General features: G+C 35.8%; 1 protein-coding gene across 12 annotated transcripts in view; it reads right to left on the bottom strand.

The window, feature by feature from the left end:
• Positions 1 to 26,389, bottom strand: part of LEKR1 (leucine, glutamate and lysine rich 1) — a 307,061-nt gene that overhangs the window by 208,401 nt on the left and 72,271 nt on the right. For 9 of the 12 annotated variants that reach the window (XR_014822590.1, XR_014822589.1, XM_084987475.1 and 6 more), the window contains one exon: positions 20,220 to 20,339. Coding sequence is in view for 2 of the 12 variants with exons in the window: in XM_021069707.2 (XP_020925366.2) it covers positions 3,515 to 3,690; positions 20,220 to 20,339 (296 nt within the window). In the remaining 10 variants the exon portion in view is untranslated. Of the gene's footprint in view, positions 1 to 3,514; positions 3,691 to 20,219; positions 20,340 to 26,389 lie in introns of all 12 variants that reach the window. The other 3 variants (XR_014822591.1, XM_021069707.2, XM_084987470.1) reach the window with 1 other exon arrangement.

Below are 26,389 nucleotides of genomic sequence, written 5' to 3'. Positions count from 1 at the left end.
TTCATGTTCTTATTGGCCATTTGCATATTTTTCCTTGTTAAGGTGTCCATTCAAATCTTTGGCCATTTTTGATTGAATTATTTGTCCTTTTACCATTGACATGTAGGTGTTCTTTTTGTAATCTGGACAGCAGTGCTTTATCACAGATTTTTTTTGAATATATTCTGTGTGGCTTACCTATTCATTTGCATAATGGCATCTTTTTATTTTCCATTTTTTTAAGTTTTATAGAAGTATAGTTGATTTACAGTGTTGTGATAATTTCTTCTGTACAACAAAGTGATTCAGTTATATATGTACACACATCCATTCTCTCTCAGATTCTTTTCCTACGTAGATTATCACAGAATATTGGATAGAGTTCTTTGTGTTGTACAGCAGGTCCCCATCCGTCAGCCATTCTGTATACCACAGTGTGTATATGCCAATCCCAACCTTTAGTCCATCCCTCTCCCTACCCATGCCACCTGTCCCCTTTGGTAACCATAAGTTTGTTTTCAAAGTCCACGAGTGTGTTTCTACTCTGCAAGTAAGTTCACCTGTATTCTTTTTTTAAGATTCCACATATAAGTAAGTGATATCATATGATTCTTTCACTAACTTCACTTAGTATAATCTCTAGGTCCATCCATATTGCTGCAAATGACATTATTTCATTCTTTTTATGGCTGAGTAATATTCCAGTGTATATATGTAACACATTTTTGTCCATCATAATGGTATATTTTAATGGGCAGGAGTTTTTAATTTTGATGAAGTCTAATTCATTCAACTTTTATTCTTTTGTAGTTCTTACTTGTGTGCCCTATCCACGAAACTTTCATTTACGTTCAATTCATGAAGATATTTTCCTGTTTCTTCTTTTATTGTTTTAGCTTTTATATTTAGCTCTGATTTATGCTGAATAAATTTTTATGTACAATGTGATGTAGAAGTTGACTATGTTTTCCTGTATGGATATTCAGTTGTTCCAGCACAATTTGTTGAAAACTTTCTTTTTCCCCTTAATTGTTCTGATGCCTTCTCAAAAGTGAAATGATCATATCAATGGGCAGTATTTACAAGGTTATTTTGTTCCATTGATCTATTGTTGATCCATATGCCAGTATTATACTGACTTGATTACTATGATGTTACAGTAAGTCTTAGAATCAAGTGATATTAATTCTCCGTTATTATTAGCTTTTATATGCCTTTTTGTATTTATTTTTCAGTGGTCGTTCTAGAAACTATATATCCTTAACTCCTTAGTCTACATAGAATGAATGTTGCACCACATCACCTAAAACACAAAAAGCATATAATCATATGGACCTACTATCCAAGCACTCTATCCTTTATGCTCTAGTTATCATGCATTAAATCAATGTATGCTATAATCCCCACAATATAATAATTCTTACTTTAAATGACATAGAAATTTTTTTTATTCAAAGGGAAAAAGTCTTTCATATTTACTGATATTTATGATTTATGGATACATTCTTTCCTTCCCTGAGACTCTCTTCATTTTTTTTAATGTTTATCTCTCGTCTTCAAATTGAACAATTTCTATTCAATTTCTACCTTAAAGTTCACTGATTTTTTTTTTTCCTTTGGTAATCACAATGTGCTATAAAAGTCTATCCAGTAATTTTTTTCTTTTTCCAACCGCACCTGTGGCATATGGCAGTTCCAAGGCTAGGAGTTGAACAGAGCTGCAGATGAGGCCTATGCCACAGCCATGGCAACACTGGAACCGAGCTACATTTGCAATCTACACCACAGCTCACACAATGCTGGATCCTTAACCTGCTCAGCAAAGCCAGGGATTGAAGCTCACAGAGATGATGTCAGGTCCTTAACCTGCAGAGCCACAATGGGAACTCTTATCCAGAAAATTATTTCAGATATTGTATTTTTAAATTCTTGAGTTTCCAATTTTAATAGTTCTTTGCTGAGATCTTCTATCTTTTTATTCATTATTAGCTTATTTTCCTCTGTCACTGAACATAGTTAACAGCTGATTTGAAATCCTAGTCAGTCAATTATATCATCCAGCCCAGCTCAGAGCTGGTTTCTATTGACTTTCTACTCTTGAGTATGAGCCACTTTCCTGTTTCTTCCCAGATCAAGTAGTTCTGGATTGTATCCTAAACACTGTGGATGTTATATTATGAAGATGCTGGATTCTATTATGTTCTTCTAGAGTATTGATATTTTTTTGTATTGTTTTGTTTTAACAAGTAGTTAACTTGGCTGAACTCAAATACTAAAATCTGTCTCCCCTACGGTAGGTGGCAGGTAATATCAATTGCTTTAGCCTCAAATGAGCTATGTAGAGTCTTCTCTATGCACATGTATTTTGGGGGTAAGTCAAAGGTTTGGGAAGAGTCTATATGCAGAATTTGAACTCTCCCTTTCCATCTTTTTTTCTAGGATATCTTCTCACTTTTGTAAAGCTGAGGCTACCTTGATCTCTGTTCTCCAGTCTTCAAGCCAAAAAGATGTCTAACAAGTTTTAGCTTCCTTGCAAGTAATAGGCCTCAATCTAATACCCTTTTTAAAAAAACCCAAACCAAAACAAACAACAACAAAACCCCTAGGAAATTCACCCTGTGCTATTCTGTTCTTTCAATTGAAAAAAAAAATTAATAGTTTTTTTTTTAGATCATGTTTACGTTCATGGTAAAATTAAGCAGAAAGTAGAGAGAATTCCTATATACTCACTGCCCCTCACAATACACAGCTTGCCCCATCATCAACATCCTGCACCTGAGTGGTACATTTGTTACAACTAATGAATCCACACTGACATATCATTATTACCTGAAATCCCTAATTTACATAAGGGTTTGCTCTTGGTGTTGCATATTCTATCAATTTTGACAAATGCATAAAGATACAGAGCCACTATTACAGCATCATACAAAATAGTTTCACTGCCACAAAATCCCCCATGCTCTACCTATTCACCTATTTTTCTTATCCTAGCAACCACTGATCTCTTTACTATTTCCATAGCTGCATTTTTTCCAAAATGTCATACAGCTGGAATTGTCCAGTACACGGCCTTTCCAGATTGGCTTTTTTCAATTAGTAATATGCCTTCTTTCCATTTTTGATATTTCCTCCATTATGTGCCAGGTTGTAGTCACTCTCCAGTGTTTTTAGGTAGTAATTTTGTTTAGAATATACAGTTGCTATCTGTGGGGAATCTGATCTAATTAGACCTTCTCAGCTATTAACAGAAGAAAAAGTTTTAAAATACAAATTTGTACATTTAACAGGAATGACCAGACTTCTGGCCACAGCTCAAGATAGATGCATCAGAGCATATCTTATATTAGGCCCATAAATATTGAATTTTGGGGCTGGAACATCTCTTAATGGTCATCTACTCTACCAATCAATAAGACATTTAAAAATGAATCATAATTCCCATCACATAAAATGAAATATCTTTATTTTATTACTTATGATGTACCATTTACCCCAAAATAGGATGATTATAGTCTAAAAATATGTAACAAACCTGTCAAGGCTGTTTCAGTTATGGATTTAATTTGTAGAAAAACTTCTCCTTTCAGTGAAGTCCAGTTTTGAAAATTATCATACACTTCATTTTTAATTCTGTTTAGCTCCCTTTTAGTAAAAGTAAGTAATGAAAGAGTCTTATTCCAGAAATATTTGTACTCTGTCAGTCTCTGACTGTAAAGTAATAAAGAAAAAACAGGATTTTAAAAAAGAGCAAGCATAATAACAAATGTTTATTTGAAAAAAAAAGTTTTCTTGAAAAATTTTCTTTGAGTAATTATAAAATATACTGTTTAAACGGAGACAATTTTGAGAGTGAAAGGAGGTGCTATCTGTAATATGCAGAGATGACATATAAACAGGGAAATCCCAGGAAGACCGAGGTATAAAGTCACCCCAATTCATTTCCACTGTGTTATTATCTTAACTATAAAGACAACTATTTTCACACATTTTTTAAATTAATCTTTAAAATTAATTTAAAAGCAAATGTTTAGCAAAGAAAATTCAATCAAAAGTGACTTTGTCATTGAGCCTAAAAGAGAATCTCAGAGGCTTGGATCGCATCTTCCTGTGCCAGGGCTCTATAGGTAGTGTAAAACCTGGGGTATGAGTAAATAAAAACTTTCAAGGTGACTGATCCAGTGATTTTCCTTCATCAAATGGCACAGCTCAAAGCAACCACATGTTTTTTTGCCATCTCAATGATTTTTTATTACTTCAGATGTCTTAGTTATAATTTACCTAATAAGCAAGATGCAGGCTTAGATCTGGGTGTTATCAGCAAGAAGATGATGACTAAAGCCAGGGAAGTTAATTATTTGATTAATTTTTATCTCCCTGAGTATATTAAGATCTATGATGCAGAGACTGTATCTGTCTTGTTCATCATGGTCCCCCTAGCACCGAGCACAGTATGTACTCAACAAATATTGACAAATGAATGAATGAATGAAAAAACAGATCACTCAGTTGGAAGAATAAAGAATAAAACACTGAACAACATTAATATTTATGAAACTGAAACAGAAAAAACTCTCTCAAGTGACAACAGGGAGGAGCAAACAGTGATTTAAAAGAAAAGTCAAAAGGATAACATCTGTAAAGCAAGAGGATAAGAGAATTTGAGAATTTAAAGATGAAAGTAGTGGTCAGTGTTTAAAGCCTCTGATAAAGGATGAACAGAGTCCACTGTATCTGGTATTAAGGAGGTGTTTAGTGATCTCAGAGAAAGGCATTAGGAAAGAACTGAGCAGTAAAGCAGAAGTGAGAAAATAGTTGTGTGGTAGCAGCAACCAAGAACCCTGACTGAGGAAGCAAGGAGAGAGAAAGGAAGATGTACAGCAGAAGAGTGTGTGAGGGTGGGAGACACCTGAGTGTGTACATAGCTGAGTAGAAATCTGAGTGCAGTCACAGAGACTAAAAACACAGAGAACACGTGATCATTTCTTGTGCAAAAACTTTGAAAGGACAGATGTAAAGCAAAGGCTGAAAGATCAGCTTTTTCCAAGAACATGAGAGGTGGTGTCAGTCTATGTGGTCATTAATAAGGTCCACCTGAGTGACCAGAAACTACAGGGTATCGTCAGTCCTCAGCATGCAGACCTGGGAGCTAAGAGAGAAGGTGATTTCAAAAAAAAAAAAAATCAAAGAAAGAGTCAAGGAGAAGGATAAAGATGGCAGAGGAGTAAAATGTGGTGCTCCCCTTCTCCCACAAACACATAAAAAATCTACATGTAGGATGATTCACATGGAACATCTACTGAATGCTGGCAGAAGACCTTAAACCTCCCCAAAGGGCGAGAAACCCTCTACACAACTGGGTAGAACAAAAGGAAAAACAAAGAGAGAGAAAGAAAAGGAGAGAAAAGGAATGAGGATGGGACTAGCACTCCTGAGAGGGAGCCATTAAAGAGGAAAGGAACCCACACCCTGGGAAGCCATCTAACCAATGGGGAGATGAACCAAGACAGAGGGATCTCAGAGTCATGAAGAAAAGTACAGCAGCTGGACTGAGGAGGGCAAAGCAGAGTGAGAGCCCCACAGACCAACTGTACCACTGCCCCTAGACAACAAAGTCTGAGATGCTCAGCCAGGGGCTGAGCATGGAGTCTCAGGCTGCAGAGGTCAGTTCCATGGAGAGGACTAGGGTTGGCTGTGTGGAGACAGCCTGAGGGGTTAGAGAGCAGTATACCACAGGCTGTAAAGCTGAATGCCACTAGCTTGGGAGTGGAAGCTACAGGAACCCAGTAGGAGGTCTGGGCCTATTGGAGAAGCCTGGCAGCATTGTTGGGGAGGGAAAGAGGAAGAGGGGCAGATCACCATAGGAATATCTTTCCCTACACACACAAGGACTCTCAGAAGGCAGGGTGCCTCTGGCAAAGGCTATAGGTGGCCAGGCGCAACTTGCTCAGGCTACAGGTAGCCAGGCATGTTTTATATGGGCTAAGGGCAGCAGTGGCTGAGAGCAACGTGGGACCACTTGCATGATCTACAGGTGGTGGGGACAAACCATAGCAATCATCTCAGACACAAGAGGGGGGCATGGCCCACCACCACTAGGGGTCCATGAACAGGCATGACCTGTGGCCCCAGTCATCTCAGAGGTCAACAAAGAAGAGGGCACTACAACCAAGCACTACCCATTGTTGCTCTCACTCCTCCAGGAACAAACCTGTCCTGCTGCTGCTGCTTCCAAAAGTTCTGGGGGGCACCTACACATTCTGATCACTGTCACTTCCCAGGGCCCTGAAACTAGGAGCAGCCTGCACCACCTTCCTGCAGGTCCTTGCCACTGCAAAGGGCTCAGAAACCAGGCACTGGCTACTAGCCACGTCCCTTGCCTCCATCTCCCTAGAAGATGTGCAGTACCCTAAAAATAAAAAGTAAGAAAATACCCAGAGGCACCTGCAGATATAAATAGCCCTCCAAGACTATAGTAGTTGTTTTCCCTAAACTCACAGAAAAAGAAAAATATAAGCAAAGTGAAGAAGCTCAGGAACCATTCCCAGTTCAAAGAACAGGAGAATTCCACTGAAGGAACAAATAATGAAATAGACCTCTGCAGTCTAAAAGACATCAAGTTCAAAGAGACAGTGAAACTACTGAAGGAATAAAGAGTGAATATGAAGGAATTAAGAGCAGATATGAACAGTTAGGCAGATTACTTTAGAAAGGAACTAGAAAATGTAAGGAGGAACCAAGAAAAATTAGAAAATTCATTTGTAGAGATGCCAGCTGAGTTAAAGGCACTGAAGAGCAGAATGAATAATGCAGTGACTTAGAAGATAGAATACTGGAAATCACCCAATCAGGACAGCAGACAGAAAATCAAATAAAAAAAAATGAAAGCAATATAAGAGATCTATGGGATAGTATAAAGTGGGCCAATCTATGCATACTAGGGATTCCAGAAGTGAAAGAAAAAGAAAAGGGGATTGAAAATATATTTGAAGAAATTATGTCTGAAAACTTTCCAAATCCAAAGAAAACAGATATCAAGATACAGGAAGCACAGAGGGCCCCAAACAAGTTGAGCCCACACAGGCCAACACCAAGACATATCATAATAAAAATGGCAAAAGGTAAAGAGAGGATTCTACAGGCAGCAAGAGAAAAACAAAGAGTTATTTATAAGGGAACTCCTTTAAGCCTATCAGCTTATTTCTCTACAGAAACACTACAGGCCAGAAGAGAGGGGCAAGATATACTCAAAGCTCTAAAAGGGAAAAATTTGAAGCCTAGAAAACTCTACACAGCAAGATTATCATTTAAAATAGAAGGAGAAATAAATAATTTCTCCAACAAATAAAAATTAAAAGAGTACACCAATACTAAACCCATTCTAAAAAAAAAATTGATGAAAGGCACCTCTAAATAAAAAAGAAGAAGAAATAGGATGGAGGAAATCACAATTGGAAAGCAATCACTTAAATAAGCCAGTATACAGATCTAAAAGGAAAAAAAAAAAAACTACTGTAAAAGTGACAATAAACACAAGGAAGAGCAAAAGGACAAACATGAAGGTGTAAAAAAGAACTACAAAATCATAAAACACGGGGAAAAAAGTAAGTAAATCTAGATTCATTTTTGTTTGTTTTTAGAATGTGTTTGAGTCTATATGATTATCAGGCTAAAGCAAATAGATTATGGGAAGGGGTTAACCTACTTGAAAAACAGGGCAACCATAAATCAAAACCAAACACTACATTCAGAAACACTAAAAAGAAAAGGACACAAGCATAAAATCATCCAACCAAAAGAAGAAAGGAGCAAAGGAGAAACATAGAATCAACTGGAAAACAAGGTTAAAATGGCAAAAAATACTAGGAACCATGAGGTTGCGGGTTCAATCCCTGCCCTTGCTCAGTGGGTTAATGATCTGGCGATGCCATGAGCTGTGGTGTAGGTCGCAGATGCGGCTTGGATCCTGTGCTGCTGTGGCTCTGGCGTAGGCCGGTGGCTACAGCTCCGATTAGACCCTTAACCTGGGAACTTCATATACTGCTGAAGCGGCCCTGGAAAAGGTAAAAAAGACAAAAAAAAAATTGGCAACAAATACATATTTATCAATAATTACCTTAAATGTCAATGGACTGAATGCTCCAATCAAAAGACACAGAGTGGCAGATTGGATATAAAAGCAAGAGCCTACAATATGCTGTCCATAAGAGACTCACTTTAGGGCAAAGGACACATATAAATACAAAGTGAGGGGATGGAAAAATATATTTCATGTGAATGGAAAAAAAAGGAATGCAGGAGCTGCAATACTCATATAATATGCCCCTAATATAGGAACATCCAGATACATACAACAAATACTAATAAACATAAAAGGAGAAATTGATGGGAATTCAAAAACAGTAGGAGACTTTAACACCCCACTCACATAAATGGACAGATCCTTTAGACAGAAAATCAATAAGGCAACAGAAATCCTAAATTACACAATAGAAAACTTAGACTTCATTGGCATACTCAGGACATTATATCAAAAGATATCAGAATATACATTCTTTTCAAGTGCACACGAAATATTCTCAAGGACTGACCACATACTGGGGCACAAAACTAACCTCAAAAAATTTAAGAGAATATAAATTATTTCAAGTATCTTCTCTGACCACAATGGCATTAAACTAGAAATTAACCACAGGAAAAGAAATGAGAAAAACACTGACCACATGGAGACTAAACAACATGCTACTAAAAAACCAATTGGTCAATGAGGAAATCAAGAAGGAAATTAAAAAATATCTGGAAATGATAATGAAGACACAATCATTCAAAATCTATGGGATGCTGCAAAAGCAGTGCTTAGAAGGAAATTCATAGTGATATAGGCCTTCCTCAAAAAAGAAGAAAAATCTCAAATTGACAACTTCACCACCACCTAAAAGAATTACAAAAAGAAGAACAAACAAAACCTAAAGTCAGCAGAAGGAAGGAAATCATAAAGATTGGAAAGAAAATCAATAAAATAGAGATTCAAAAAAATTAAAAAATCAATAAAACCAAGAGCTAGTTGTTTGAAAGGGTAAACAAAATTGACAAACCTCTGGCCAGACTCACCAAGAAGAGGAGAGAAAGAATTCAAATAAACAAAATAAGAACTGAAGAAAGAGAAATCTCAACAGTAATACAAAAAACTATACAGGAACATTATGAAGAATTATATGCCAACAAATTTGACAACCTAGAATAAATGGACAACTTTCTAGAGATATACAGCATGCCAAAAATGAATCAAAAAGAAATAGATCAACTGAACAGATTAATCACCAGAAATGAAATTGAATATGTAATAAAAACACTCCTTACAAACAAAAGTCCAGGACCAGATGGCTTCACAGGTGAATTCTATAAAACATACAAAGAACTTATACCCATCCTTCTCAAACTTTTCCAAAAGGATGAAGAAGAAGGAACACTCCCCAAGACATTCTACAAAGCTACTATCACCCTACTACCAAAAACAGACAAAAATACCACCAAAAAAGAATATTATAGGCCAATATTTTTGATGAATATAGATGCAAAAATTCTCAACAAAATTTTAGCCAACCCAATCCAACAATATATAAAGAGGATCATATACCATGACCAAGTGGGATTTATCCCAGGTTCACAAGGATAGTAAAACATATGCAAATCAATAAATGTCATACACCACATTAACAAAAGAAAAGTCAAAAGCCACATGATCATTTCAATAGATGGAGAAAAAGCATTTGATGAAGTCCAACATTCATTCATGATAAAAACTCTTACCAAAGTGGGTAGAGAGGGAACATACCTTAACATAATAAAAGCCATTTATGACAAACCCACAACCAATATAATACACAATGGAGAAAAGCTGAAAGCCTTCCCACTACAGTCTGGAATAAGACAAGGATGCCCACTCTCACCACTGTTATTCAACATAGTATTGGCACTCCTAGCCATAGCAATTCAACAAACAAAAGAAATAAAGGCATCCAAACTGGAAAAGAAGAGGTAAAATTGTCACTCTATGCAGATGACATGATACTGTATACAGGAAACCCTAAGGACGCTACACAAAAACTACTCAAACTGATTAACAAATTCAGCAAAGTAGCAGGATACAAGATTAACATTTGGAAATTGGTTGCATTTTTGTATACTAACAATGAAATATTAGAAAAGGAATATAAAAATACAGTATCTTTTAAAATCACATCCCCCAAAATTAAATACCTAGGAATAAACCTGACTAAGGAGGTTAAAGACTTATATGCCAATAACTATAAAATATTAATTAAGAAATAAAAGAGGATTCAAAGAAATGGAAAGATATTCCATGCTCCTGGACTGGAAGAATTAATAGTGTTAAAATAGCCATACTACCCAAAGCAATCTACTGATTCAATGCTCTCACTATCAAATTACCCATGACATTTTCACAAAACTAGAACAAACAATCCAAAATTAAAAAACAAATTATATGGAACCATAAAAAATCCAGAATTGCCAAAGCAATCCTGAGGAACAGAAACTGACTTCAGACAATATTACAAAGCCATGTAATCAAGACAGTGTGGTACTGGTACCAAAACAGACATACAGACCAATGGAACAAAACAGAAAACCCGAAAATAAAACCAGAAACCTAGAGTCAATTAATCTTTGAAAAAGGAGGCAAGAATATAAAATGGGGAAAAGACAGTCTTTTCAGCAAGTGGTGCTGGGAAAACTGGACAGCTGTATTAAATCAATGAAATTAGAACACACCCTCACACCATGAATAAAAATAAATTCAAAATGGCTTAAAGACTTAAATGTAAGACAAGACACCATCAAACTCCTAGAAGAGAACGTAGGCAAAACATTCTCTGACATTGACCTTACAAATATTTTCTTAGGTCAGTCTCCCAAGGCAACAGAAATAAAAATAAACCAATGGGACCTAATCAATCTTAAAAGCTTTTGCACAGCAAAGGAAACCATAGAAAAAAGGCAACCTACGGAATGGGAGAAAATAGTTTCAAACAATGCAACTGACAAGGGCTTACTCTCTAAAATATACAAACAATTTATACAACTCAACAACAACAACAAAAACTCCAACAACCCAATTGAAAAATGGGCAGAAGACTGGAATAGACATTTTGCCAACGAAGATATACAGATGGACAATAGGCACAAGAAAAAATGATCAACATCACTAGTTATTAGAGAAATGCAAATCAAAACTACTATGAGGTAACACCTCACACCAGTCAGAATGGCCATCATTAACAAGTCAACAAATAACAAATGCTGGAGAGGATGTGGAGAAAAGGGAACTCTCCTACACTGTTGGTGGGAATGTAAATTGGTACAACCACTATGGAAACCAGTATGAAGTTACCTCAGAAAACTACATGTACAACTACCATATGATCCAGCAATCCCTCTCCTGGGCATATACTCAGACAAAACTTTTATTGAAAAAGATACATGCACCCCTATGTTCACTGCAGCACTATTTACAATAGCTAAGACATGAGATAACCTAAATGTCCATCGACAAATGAATGGATTAAAAAGATGTGGTATAGGAGTTCCCGTCGTGGCACAGTGGTTAACGAATCCGACTAGGAACCATGAGGTTGCGGGTTCGGTCCCTGCCCTTGCTCAGTGGGTTAAGGATCCGGCGTTGCCGTGAGCTGTGGTGTAGCTTGCAGACACGGCTAGGATCCTGCGTTGCTGTGGCTCTGGCATAGGCTGGCAGCTACAGCTCCGATTCGACCCCTAGCCTGGGAACCTCCATATGCCACGGCAGCTGTCCAAGAAATAGCAAAAAAGACACACACAGAAAAAAAGATGTGGTATATATACACAATGGAATACTATTCTACCATAAGAAGAACAAAATAATGCCGTTTGCAGCAACATGGATGGAACTAGAGACTCTCATACTAAGTGAAGTAAATCCCATATGATATCACATATCTGAACTCTAATATATGGCAAAAATGATCCTTTCTACAGAAAAGAAACAAATTCATGCACTTGGAGAACAGACATGTGGTTGCCAAGGGGTAGAGAGAGTGAGTGGGATGGACTGGGAGTCTGGGGTTAGCAGATGCAAACTTTTGCTTTTGGAGTGGATAAGCAATGAGAACCTGCTGTATAGGTGAGGGAACTATGTCTAGTCACTTGTGATGGAACATGGTAGAGGAAATGTAAGAAAAATACTATGTGTAAGTGTATATTATATATATATGTATGTATGACTGGGTCACCGATATACAGCAAAAATTTGACAGAACAAGGTAAATCAACTATAATTGAAAAAAAGAAAAATCTAAAAAAAAAAAAAAGAATGAAAATGAATTTCCAGAAAAAAGAAAGAAAGAGTCCAAATATATCACTAAAGCAATGGGGCCAATAGTGAGGATTGGAAGTCTGAATGTGAAGCCAGAAAGTGGTAAGACAGACAAGAACTATGAACTAAGTCAAGGTTAAGAGGCTAATGGGCTCAATGTAAGGCAGCTGCTGAGAGCAAGCCATGTACATGAGGGTCAAGACCTAGAGGGATTTTTAATAGAAGAACGACTGGATGTATGTGCATCTGTAGGGAAAAAGCCAGGAAACAGAAAATTGAAGCTTGTTAACTAAGAGCAAATATACCACATTTTGTGGGGCCTAGGTCTTATATGATTGGTGCAGATAGAGGGGGCAGTTTTCTTATAAAAGAGAATACAGAAATAATTTCAAAATTAAGCTTAAAGTGCGCAATTATTTACAGAATGAGAAAAATTATAACAAAATTATAAAATTTAATAAATCCCATCAATATCACAAAATACAATAAAACAATATAACTTTTTAATAAGTAACACGTCTACAATACTTTTTTCATCTACAATTTTTGTCTGTGTCCTCAACAAGCATATTTTCATGTTAGCCACTTCATAATAATACTTTATATGGAGAGAATATTAAAATTGTAGAGTTTTTTGATGAATAAAATTCATTGAGAAAAAAAGAAAAAAATTACAGAGCTTTTCATCTATCATGACCTTTGGTTTTATTATCAGTGATAGTTGGGAGTTCCCATCGTGGCGCAGTGGTTAACGAATCCGACTAGGAACCATGAGGTTGCGGGTTCGGTCCCTGCCCTTGCTCAGTGGGTTAACGATCCGGCGTTGCCGTGAGCTGTGGTGTAGGTTGCAGACGCGGCTCGGATCCCGCGTTGCTGTGGCTCTGGCGTAGGCTGGCAGCTACAGCTCCGATTCGACCCCTAGCCTGGGAACCCCCATATGCCGCGGAAGCGGCCCAAGAAATAGCAACAACAACAACAACAACAAAAAAGACAAAAAGACAAAAAAAAAAAAAAAAAAAAAAAAAATCAGTGATAGTTGAGAAAGATTCTTTCAGCTTAACAGCCTATTCATTATTGGTAATACCATGTAAATATTAAGCATTGCCAAATATGGAAGAATCTTTATGAATAATTTTCATATATGAATTTAAGGTTATTGGCATTTCAAGTTTTCTTCAAAAATGACATCCTAAATTGTCTTTGAAATGATGAAACTCACAAACCCGTTTATCTCAGATGTCCTGGAAGTAGTATGCTATGATTTTTATGTTATATTTTGTCAAATCACAAGAAACTTAACTCTTTCTCCAATGTATTCAAATAATTAAGTATTTTTCACTGAATGGATTACAAAACAATTCAAGAGATTTTATTAAAAATGTGTCTCTTACAGTGTAATCTGAAAAAAGTTACCATTAGTTTCTTTATGCGAGAATAATTTCCATTGTTTAAACTGTTCATCTCTACTGCTTTTATTCCATTAATTTAAAAAAATTCATACACATCCAAATTTTCAGTCTGTAGTGTCTTGTTTGTATAATTGAAACATTCTAAAATGTCTTTCCATAAAAGAAAAGGAAAGAAGGGGAAAAAAAAAGGAAAAATAAAATAAAATGTCTTTCCAAATGGCAGTCATAATGTATACTCCAAACAACTTTCCCTTGCTGATATCATAAGTATGGGAAGACAAATCAGAGTGCCAAGAGATAGAACTTTTACAATTACAATTAAACCATCTTACTTTTGCTGGGGTGTGGGGGGCATCCCAAAAGCCTAGAAGAGGGTCCTGAGTGAGGAGTTCTGAAACGTAGGCATTATTTCATTCTCAGGAAATATGCCTGTATTGACAATTTTAACTCTGTGAAATATAAGGCAGGACACACAGCTATTGAGAGATGAGTAGAACAGAGAATTCTGAGCAGAATAATGAGAATTTAGAAGAGCATTGGAGGAATTCAAAGCCTTGTGTCTAATAACCTGTAAATAGCTATAAAGACTGAGGATTCTAAGAGTAAATACAATTAAACGAGCAGATATAAAAGTAGCTGGAATATTTGTAAAGTCCTCTATGTAATAAATACCCTCTATATAGAAACATCCTCTATGTAGAAAACGCTAAAGGAGTTCCCACTGTGGCTCAGTGGAAACGAATCTGACTAGCATCCATGAGGATGAAGGGTTAATCCCTGGCCTCACTCAGTGGGTTAAGGATCCGGTGTTGCCAAGAGCTGTGGTATAGGTCACAGACATAGCTCAGCTCTGGCGTGGCTGTGGGGTAGGCCAGTGGCTACAGCTCCAATTCAACCCCTAGCCTGGGAACCTCCATATGCCACTAGCGTGGCCCTAAAAAGACCAAAAATAAATAAATAAATAAATAAATAAAAATTGTAAAATACACACACACAAATACTAGAACTAATAAGTGGGTTCATCAACTATAGGCAAAAATGAATATTATGTCTATATACTAGCAATGACTAATGCCAAAAATAAAGTGAAGAAAAAAATCCCATTCATAATAACTGAAAGAATAAAATATTTAGAAATAAACTTAATAAAAAGAGGTTAAGATTTGTTTACTAAAAATAAAACATTTCTGAGAGAACTAAAGATCTCAATGTAAAGATATACCATATCCATGTATTGAAAATTTCAATAGTTTTAAGATGCTAATTTTACCCGAATTGATCTACAAATTCAATGTTATACCTATCAGTAGGTTCTTTTTCAGAAATAGACAAGCTGATCCTAAAATTCATACGAAAATTCAAAGGACCCAATAGCCAAAAAATTCTTAAAAATAAAGAAATTTGGAGGGCTTACTTTTCTTGATTTCAAATTTTCTAAAAATTATAATATTCAAAAGTGTGGTAGTGACATCTAGAATAGATATGTAGATGAATAAAACAGAATTGAGAGTCCAGAAATAATTCCTTACATTCATGGTGAATTGATTTTAGGTAAAGGGACTGAGATAATTCAATAGGGAAAGGATGCAGTGCTAGAATAACTGAATATTCACATGAAAAAAAGATGAATATAGATCCTTACCTTACGTCATTCACAAAAGTTAACTTAAGATGAATCATAGACCAAAATGTAAGAGCTAAAACAATAAAATCCTTAAAAGAAACTACTGGAAAAAAATCTTTGCGACTTTTGGTTAGGCAGAATTCTTAGGTACGTATCAAAAGCACAATCCATAAAAGAAAACATTGAACAAATTGTATTTCACTAAAAATAATAACTTTTGCTCTTCAAAAGATACCATTAAGAAAATGAAAAGACATGCCACAGACTGGGAGAAAATATTTGAAAATCATATTTCAAATAAAGGACTTGTACCCATACAAAAAACTCTTATAATATGATAACAAGAAAACAAAACAATGAAAAATAGGTAAAATATTTTAACAAGCACATGAAAAGATGCTCAACATCATTAGTCATCTGGGAAAAATAAATCAAAGCACAAGGTACAATTTCCCAACCTCTAGGATGGCTACAATAGAAAAGATAGTAAGAAATGTTGGCAAGAACATGGTAAAAAACTAGAAGCCTCATTCTTGGTAAGAATGTAAAATGGTATAGCCACTTTGGAAAATAGTTTGATAGTTTCTTAAAAGCTAAATATCAATTTACCATATAACTCAGTAATTCTACAGTTAGGTATAAACCAAAAGAAATAAAACATACATCTACACAAAGACTTGTATGTGAATGATTACATCAGCATTATTCACAAGTGCCAATAAGTGGAAGCAATCCAAATGTCCATTAATTGGCAAATGCATAAATAAAATGTAGTATAGTCATACAACGGAATACAATTTGGCAATAAAAAGGAACAAAGTACTGATGCATGATAACAGCATGGACGAAACTCAAAAATATCAGTTTAAGAAGCCAGATATAAAAGACCACATATTGTATGATTCCATATATCTGAATTGTCAGAAAAATACAAATCTATAGAAACATAAAGAAGATTAGTGGTTGCCTAGGATTGGTGGAGAAGATAGAGATTTTATTGCAAATGGCATAAGGATCTTCTGAGGATGACCCAAATGTTCTAAAACTGGATGCGGTAAAGGTTGCATAACTCAGTAGGTTTACTGAAAATCATTATATTGCCCAATAATCTGAAATAGAATGTACATATATATACCAAAAAATACCAAAAAAAAATACCAAAATATATATACACACATACATGTATGGCTGATTCACTTTGTGAACACCTTAAGTCACCTATATGCCAATAAAATTTATTTTAAAAAATTAATGGAATTTGTAGTATGTAACTTATATGTCAATAAAACTGTTTTTAAAAGATATGAGGTTATTGGGAGTTACCACTGTGGCTCAGCAGGAACGAACCCGAATAGTATCCATGAGGATATGGGTTCAATCCCTGACCCTGCTCAGTGGGTTAAGGATCCAGCATTGCCAAGAGCTGTGGTGTAGCTCACAGACGTGACTTGGATCCCGAGCTGCTGTGGCTGTGGTGTAGGCTGGCAGCTGCTACAGCTCTAATTTGACCCCAGCCCAGGAACTTCCATATGCTGCAGGTGCGGCCCTAAAAAGAAAAGAGAGAGAGAGAGAGATGAAGTTATTAACTATGGGATCGAGGCTAGAAAACAAAGTAAAACCAGGAAATGGTTGGGAAAATCAGAAAACGCACTAGAAGCCTTAATGTGGCTGTAGAGTTGATGTGAAACTGAGAGGTTTGGGGAGTTGGCATTGAAAATTTCAGAGATTACAGAGTCTGGATTTAAAAACAAGAAAAATTAGAAGATAAGTATACTTCAAACAATTTATGAAAGATTCAAAATAGGAATCCTGTAAAAGTAAGCATGACCCAAATATTTCAAATATGCATTGATTTGGAATATTGGATTTACATACAACTTTACCTAAAGTGAAGTATACCTATATTCCATACTGCTTTTTGGTATCTGTTTTACAGGTTTTCAAAAGTTAATTTCCATTCTCAAAAGACACTTTATTCTGCGCAGCAGATGTGCTGAGCCAACTGAGACATACACAGTTACTCCTCATCCTTCCCTTACAAAAGACAGGTTGAAAATAATGTCAGGAAAAACACAAAGCTCGTAGAACACTTTGCTGGAGGCTAGGTGATTAAGCCCAATTGCAATTAAACAAATGAGAGATAAGTTAAAAAGAGCAGTGTGATTCAAAGACATAGTTCATTGATCTCTTTTGGGCTTGATAAATAAAGATGATTACATCTGAGTAGCTAAAGCTCAAGCTTCTTTACCACTTTAAGAGAGAAGATTACAAGCGCCTTTTCTTTATCCACAGAATACTAAAGTTTTGTTCTAGTGGATATTTTTAATAAGTAAACTAATTTAAAATCAGCTTTCAGTAATGCAACAAAATCACTAAACCCTACAACTTTGGGGTTGATTTTATTTTCACTAGACTGCTTTCTCCTATGCAATGTACCTACTAGTGAAAGCATGAATAAAACTAGCAATTATTTTTATTCATCTACCACAAACTTTTATTTATACTAAGTATCTAGTTAAATTCTTCCACAATTTTTAAAGTGCTACTTTTTTATACAAATCATATCCCAAATTCCCAATTTGTGATCTTTTAGCTAAAAATAAACAAAAATCACAGATCTACTGAAAACATTTGGAAAAAAAAAAACAGTAAAAGTAAAATGATAATAAAATTAGAACTTTGAGTAAAATAACATTTAAACATGTTTATCTAAGTTTCTTCAAGAATTTAAAATACTACATGTAAAATGTGAATAATGGGAGTTCCCATCGTGGTGCAGCGGAAACGAAACCGACTAGGAACCATGAGGTTGCAGGTTTGATCCCTGGCCTCGCTTGGTGGGTTAAGGATCTGGCATTGCTGTGAGCTGTGGTGTAGATTGCAGACACGGCTCAGATCCCATGTTGCTGTGGCTCTGGCTTAGGCTGGTGGCTCCAATCTGACCCATAGCCTAGCAACCTCCATATGCCATGGGAGCGACCCTAAAAAGACAAAAGACAAAAAAGTAAAATAAAATACTACATGTAAAATGTGAATAATAAAGACTGACTGTATCAGTCCATAAGATCTTGAAGGCAGCCTTAATTATCTAAATTAGTCGTAGCATAACCTTTAAAATTTCGCCAATCCTGCCATCCATAATGGCATCTGTGGATAAAACAAATCGGACTTCTTTAACAGACCCAGGCCAAAGCCACTGTTAGAGCTAAGATTGAATACTAATGGTCCTGATTAAAATGGAGAGTTGGGGTCAACTGGGTAGTATTCTGCTGGCTCAAAACTAGATTTCTAGGAAAAGGCAGAGAAGATTTCTGATGACAAAAACTGTCATCTGTTTTGTGAGTAGACTCATTCATTCATTCAAAGATTATTTACTAAGCATCAGTTATATGCAAGGTAATAATGAAAGGTAGATGGCCAACAGGTCATCACTAATATTGTATAAAAATTACTAGCTCAGATAATTTTTTAACAACAATATTCCTAATCATAACTATGAGATTGGAAAAAAATTAGAACCTAACATTCAAAATATTATCCTGGCATATTTTTTTTTTAGTCACCATGGACCTGACTATTTGTAGTGTTTATTTAATTTAAATTCCCTTTTTTTCTTTTTCCTTTTTAGGGCCGCACCCACAGCACATGGAAGTTCCTAGGCTAGGGACTGAATTGGAGCTGCAAGATGCCAGTCTACACCACAGCCACAGCAACACCAGATCCAAGTCACGTCTGTGACCTACACCACAGCTCATGACAATGCCAGATTCTTAACCCACTCAGGGAGACTAGGTATCCAACCTACATCCTCATGGGTACTAGTCAGGTTTGTTACTCCTGGGAGACAATGGGAATTCCTTAATTCTCTTCTCTAAGAGTTACTTAATTTGAAATTTAATCATTAATATTCTCAATATATTCCATTTTTAAAAAATATCTCCTAGGAGCTCCTGCTGTGGTGCAACATGATTGGCAGTATCTCGGGAGCTCTGGGGCATAAGTTTGATCCCTGGCCCAGCTGCAGCTTAGTTCATGGCTGTGGCTCAGATCTAATCCCTGGCCTGGGAGCTCCATATGCCACAAGGTAGCCCAAAAAATAAAAAAAAAATTTTAAATATCTTTTATTTTCATTAGAAGATTTTTACCTTTAGGTATTACAAACCCTCCAAAGATAAATAAAAGCATAATTAAACCATTTATGTTGGAAATTTCTAAAGTTAGGAGGTCTATTATTATCCAGTTAGAATGTTTGTTTCTCCATTCTATTCTTTTCATGTCACTGGACTATAAGTGAGGAGATCGAATACACCAAGAAATACTGATTAAGAGGGAAATGACTTCATTACTAAGCTTTCATTCTAAATATCACTGCAAAATAAGAACAAAGTGTTTGACTGATTTAAATTTTACTTACAAAACTATTCAGTTGAGATAATAGTTTTTAAAAAAATTTTTTTCAACACTATAATATTAAATTATATAAACCATATTACCAAAATGTGTTTGAATGTTCACAAAGTTAATATATGAGTGTATCATTTCGATACTATAATTTTAAATTCTTTAAAGATAATGTTGGAGTTCCCTCATGGCTCAGTGGTTAATGAATCCGACTAGTATCCATGAGGATACGTTGGATTCCTGGCCTTGCTCAGTGGGCTGAGGATCCAGTGTTGCTGTGAGCTGTGATGTATGTCACAGACATGGCTGTAACTGTGGCATAGGCCGTTGGCTGTAGCTCCAATTCGACCTCTAGCCTGGGAATCTCCATATGCTGCTGGTTTGGCCCTAAAAAGACAAAAAAAAAAAAAAAAAAAAAAAAAAAAAATCTTACCTGAAGATTTGTGATTGTCTCTGTTTAATTTTTAACTCCTGTTGCAAATGACTTAATTCTTTCTGCACTCTCTGAAATTCATTTTGTTGACTTTTTAACTGCATGCTTGCATCTCGAATTCTAAAAATATAAACAAATAACAGTCATTACAAGCCTAAATATCCCCTCACAAGTACTTTAAAATTTAAATACACTTTTAATAAAAGTAAATAAAAGAAAACTATACCTTTATTTTATGTGCTAAATAAACACACAGAAAAAGTATAGAGAGACACATACCAAAGAGTCATTATCCATGGGGAGGAGGGTGGAACTGATAGGCAGGGAAAAGGCAGCAAATATTGAAGGGAAGCATAACTTACTCTGTATCTTCTGTATTGCTTGAATTTTTGCAATGAACATGTATTTTTACTTGAAATATTAATTAAAATGTAATTAAACAAATATCAATTTAACTTTTATCAAAGTAATACATGTTTTTAACTTAAAATGTCAAATATTACTAAAAGAGTTATAAGAAAAAATAGTAATCATTTGCCTTTATTCTAATTTTCAATTCCAAAAACAGCTACTTTCAACTTTTTTCCTTCTAGTATGTACCTCTTTATTATTAAACATGCTTATACTGTTATTTCTCAAATTTCACTTTAGATATTATGTAGTGAATTACAAATCAGGTAAGATCTTTCTGCTGCACATAACTGAGACCTGATTACGATGGATTAAATATGCAAAAGTAGATTATTTCACATAAAACAAACACAGTGGTAGCCAGGCCAATGCTGATATGATAGTTTACATTGTCACTGGGGTCCCAGGATCCTTCCAACTTCCTGGTCTACCATCTTTGTTTTTTGTTTTTTGTGGTTTTTTGTTTGTTTGTTTGTTTTGTCTTTTTGCCTTTTCTAGGGCTGTTCCCATGGCATATGGAGGTTCCCAGGCTAGGGGTCGAATTGGAGCTGTAGCTGTTGGCCTACGCGAGAGCCACAGCAACAGGGGATCCGAGCCCAGTCTGTGATCTACACCACAGCTCAGGGCAACGCCAGATCCCTAACCCACTGAGCAAGGTCAAGGATCTAACCAGCAACTTCATGGTTCCTAGTCAGATTCGTTAATAACTGAGCCACGATGGGAACTCCAACTGGTCTACCATCTTTAATGTGTGTCCATTATTCTCATGGTCCACGATAATGGCATAAACTCTGACCACTATGTTCTCATTCCAGACCAGCAGCAGCAAAAGGGTCCTCTGTCCCTTTCAAGGAGATTTTCTGGAAGTACCATACTTCTGAACTTCTAGAGATGGCTGTACCTTGCTACAAGTGAATCTGAGAAAAGCAGTCTTTTAACTAGAAAGATCAGCCCCCAGATATACCTCAGGTTCTATTACTAAGGAGGAAGGAAGAATAAATGTTGGGATAGGCAGCCTGCAGTCTCTCACACAATCCTAGTAAGAATTAACCCTCGCTATATGCACCTACACAACTATACATCTATACACACAGTCTTTCTCCCCTCATCCTCCTAAATTAATCTTTTTATCCAGTTTTATTATTCTTCATCAATGGGCTACATGTTATACCATGATCACATTTCTTTTCTTTCTTTCTTTCTTTCTTTTTTTTTTTTGTCTTTTTAGGGCTGCACTTACTGCATATGGAAGTTCCCAGGCTAGGGGTCAAATCAGAGCTACAGCTGCTGGCCTACACCACAGCCATAGCAATGCCAGATCCCTGACACACTGAGTGAGGCCAGAGATGGAACCCACATCCACATGGATATTAGTCGGATTCATTTCCATTGAACCACAATGGGAACTCCCCACATATTTTTTCTTGTACAACTTTTGTTATCTCTGGATGAAAAAACATATCCTTTTCTTCTTTCTTAGTTTTCTGTGCACCTATCCAAATCTGACAGAGGGTTAATCCTCATCTTTCAGTATCTTCAGACACAGGAGATAATTCTTTTATATCAGTTCTTTTCCAGGAAGCAGTCTTCAAAGAGTTCTGTACTCTACTGCTCCAGTACTGATATGTTCTGGTTTCACTACACAACTGTCATCCTGGGACTTCCCTTTCTTACATTCCAGCTTCTTTTCATGTCGGATATCCTGTATCCTTGTCCTAAAGTCTTCCTCCTTCTTCGTTTATTCCTTTTAGTGGAGTGAATTCTCCAGGACCTTTTTGTGCATGAGAGGTAAATCTGAGAATCTGACTATATAAAAGTTTCTTTATCTCGGACTGAACAGTTTGGCTGGATATAGAGTCACAGAAGAGGAAAGAAATATTCATCAAAAAATACAGGGCTCTTTTCTCCTATTTCCTAACTTTCAGTGCTGCTTCTGAGAAGACCAATGACATTCTAATTCCTACTCCTCTGTATGATAAATAGAACCCAGCCTTGCCCCCATCCCAGTTCAGAAGCTTTAAAATCTTCTCTTTTTACTTTATATTCTTGAATTTAATCACAATATATCAGCATGTTAGTTTTTAGTCATTCTCTATGCTGGGGACCTGGTGAGTACTTCCTTCGGAAATGGATGTTTTTTAGTTCCAGGAATTTTCCCTGGGGAGAAAGGTTCCTTTCCCTCCATTTTCTCCATTTTCTTTCTGGAACATCTTTCTATTATTTTGAATGTGAGACCTCCCAGAGAGATCTTCTAATTTCCTTACCCTTTCTTTACCATCCTTCTACTTTTGACATTTTGTTCCACTTTGATTATCTTCCATCCTGCCCATGAAATTTTAAATTTCTGCTATCATATTTTAATTACCAAGAATTATTTCTTACTCTCCAAAGGTCCTGCTGTTACTGTTCTTTGTTCTTGTTTCATCAATACATTTTCTTCTGTTATTTTTTGAGGATATCAATTGCAATGTATTTTTAAAGTTTTCTTCAACTCACTGTATCACTTCTGTTTCCTTTGGGTTCATTTTTTTCTTTGTTTACTTTTTGTCTCTCACATTTGAGGCATCTTTCAAAAGTCTGGAGATCCTTTATTGTCTATCCATATTTAAGAACAAGGCACTTAGAGGATATTTGTTCCAGCTGCTACACATTAATGATGACAAAGGGAGGAAAGTGGGGGAGAGGCTTTTTGAGATAAAAGAGAAGCAAGAAAAGTGACAAAGAAAAGGAAACCTCCTTTACTATTGGTGGGAACGTAAACTGGTACAACCACTAAGGAAAACAGTATAGATGTTCCTCAGAAAACTAATATAGGAATGCCATATGATTCAGCAGTCCCACTCCTGGGCATATATCTAGACAAAACTTTCATTGAAAAAGATACATGCACCCCTATGTTCACTGTAGTACTATTTACAATAAGTAAGACATGGAAACAACCTAAATGTCCATCGACAGATGAATGGATTAAGATGTGGTACATATATATAATGAAATACTACTCAGCCATAAAAAAGAACAAAATAATGCCATTTGCAGAAACATGGATGCAGCAAAGTTAGAGACTGTCATAATAACTAAGTCAGAAAGAAAAAGACAAATACCATATGATATCATTTGTATGTGGAAAATATGGCATAAATGAACCTATCTACAAAACAGAAATAGGGAATTCTCATCGTGGTACAATGGAAACAAATCCTACAAGGAACCATGAGGTTGCGGGTTTTATCCCTGGCCTTGCTCAATGGGTTAAGAATCCAGCACTGCCATGAGCTGTGGTGTAGCTCGCAGATGTGGCTCAGATCTGGCATTGCTGTGGCTGTGGTGTAGGCCGGCAGCAACAGCTCCAATTCAACCCCTAGCCTGGGGACCTCCATATGCTATGAGTGTGGCCCCCAAAAGCCAAAAAGCTACAAAGCCAAAAAAAAAAAAAAAAACAAACCAAAAAACAGAAATGGAATCACAGACATAGAAAACAGACTTGTGGGGTTGTCAAGGGGGAGTGGGAAGGAAGTGGGAATGGACTGTGAGTTTGGGGTTGTAGATACAAACTATTACATTCATGATAGATAAGCAAGAGGTCCTATTGTATAGCACAATGACCTATATCCAATCTCTTGGGATAGAACATGATGGAAGACATTATGAGAAAAAGAATGTATGACTGGGTCATTATGCTGTATGGTAGAAATTGACACAACACTGTAATTAAACTATAATAAAAATAAAATCACTTGACCTCATTAAAAAATAATTATATTTGTTAAAGTTCAAAAATAGGCAAAATTAATCTATGGTGTTATAAGTCAAGATAGTAGTTTCCTATGGGTGGAAACTAAGAGAAGTACAAGGGAGCTTCTGGGAATATAAATGTTTAGTCTCATGATCCAGGTGCTAACTGCATGGGAAATTTACTTTGTGAAATTTAATTTAATTATACATGTATTATGTGCATATTTTTCTCATATGTATTATAATTCAATAAAAATATAAATAAAAAATAGAATAAAATTAGAATTAAAAAAACACCTAGACTGTCTCATCACATGTGTTTAAGTATCTTTAAGGATGAAAGAGAAAAAAAATCCAGAAATATAAGAAGGAAATTTAAGCTTACATAGAACATTATTAGATTAAATGAAATTTATATTAAAATTCCTCAACAAAACACAAGAATACAACCAATATTTTGTAATAACTATAAATGGAGTGTAACCTTTAAACATTGTATAAAAAACAAAAATATTTAAAAAGGCCACTCTAACTATTAATATTTACCCATAAAAGAATTCTAAGCCTATTTTTACAAAACATTTTCCTTTTCATAATTTAAAAAACACATTAAAACATTTTCCAAGGTCACTTAATTTGATACATTCCCAAAATGAAAGTTATACATAAATAGCATCTCAAGCCCTCTGACAACACTCCCCAAGAAGTCAGGTCACATTAGTTCACACTGTTCTGGCTTTGCTAACTCTACTTCACTTCTTTCAAATCAAACTGATATGGTTAAAAATGATATGCCTGAAAGGCACTAATGTTCACTTTAACAGTATATATTATATCAACTTTATGAAATAATTCATGAAATAGCGCAATGTACTATGTACTGTGTAAGCACACAGTTTTCTCAAAAAGTTGTAAGTCTGCACAGGATTTGGACACTATTTTGATTGATATGAGGACATGCTGTTGTCTAGTCAGAGGGTGTTCCTGAAAATAGTGGGACTAACAGCATGTTCTAGTGGACAGAGTCTTGTACTGGGAGGTAGTTGACTTGTATCACAACCCTCTTGCCAATGCGACCATGAGAACAACACATTTATTTGCCTTACCTATTTTCCAGTTTTTCTCTTAGCCAATTTTATTTAAATAGATTGTAGTAAGAATCACCGAGTTGTAAAACAAATTTGGAAAAGGTATTACTGTTTCTTTTTAATTATTTTCATTTGTATCATCTATTAATATTATTCCTAATAAAATATTCTAAAGAAAAATACTTTAAAATATCCTTAACTTCCTTTCACTCTGTAGTCAAACACTTTAGAAAACACAAGAAAAAAGCTGAGCATATTGTTGGTTATTTTACTACCTGTAAACTAAACTCATTTTTGTCAAGCTCCTGGTTCTAAGGATTCATTTTAGTCTTTCTTCAAACTGATCTGCAGAAATCTGAAATGACAGGTCTAAAAAAATATAAAGTAGGGGATTTTCAGGATTGTATCCTACCAAGATCTGTCAGGCAAAGGCATCTAACTGTCAAGAAGAAAATTAGGATTGCAACAAAGAAATCAATCAAACAAGATGGTACTTCAAGAGTTCTTTGGAAATGGAGTTCACATTGTGGCTCAGTGGAAACATATCTGACCAGCATTCAAGAGGTCGCAGGTTCGATTTCTGGCTTTGCTCAGTGGGTTAAGGATCTGTCATTGCCGTGAACTGTGGTGTAGTTCGCAGATGTGGCTCAGATTTGGCATTGCTGTGGCTGTGGTGTAGGCCGGCAGCAACAGCTCCAATTCAACCCCTAGCCTGGGAACCTCCATATGCCACGGGTGTGGCCCTAAAAATAGAGTTCTTGGGAAATGGATTTTAAACACTGACATATGACTGCCAACTGTAAGAAGTGGCTTCTGTAACCACTCTTTTGGAACTAACCAGTACCTAAACACATCTAGAAAATTAAATTACCTTTCTAGAAAATAGAGGATGGGGTGGGAATCCCATGTGTATAGGTAGATAAATCACTTAGGATT

The sequence above is a fragment of the Sus scrofa genome, chromosome 13, assembly GCF_054392235.1.
Source record: "Sus scrofa isolate SSC_HxYL_T2T_F1_AM1 chromosome 13, Sscrofa_HxYL_maternal_Yorkshire_Landrace_v2.0, whole genome shotgun sequence".
Classification (NCBI taxonomy): Eukaryota; Metazoa; Chordata; class Mammalia; order Artiodactyla; family Suidae; genus Sus; species Sus scrofa.
The sequence above is the reverse complement of the archived record's forward strand: the minus strand, read 5'-3'. Positions and strand labels throughout refer to the sequence as shown.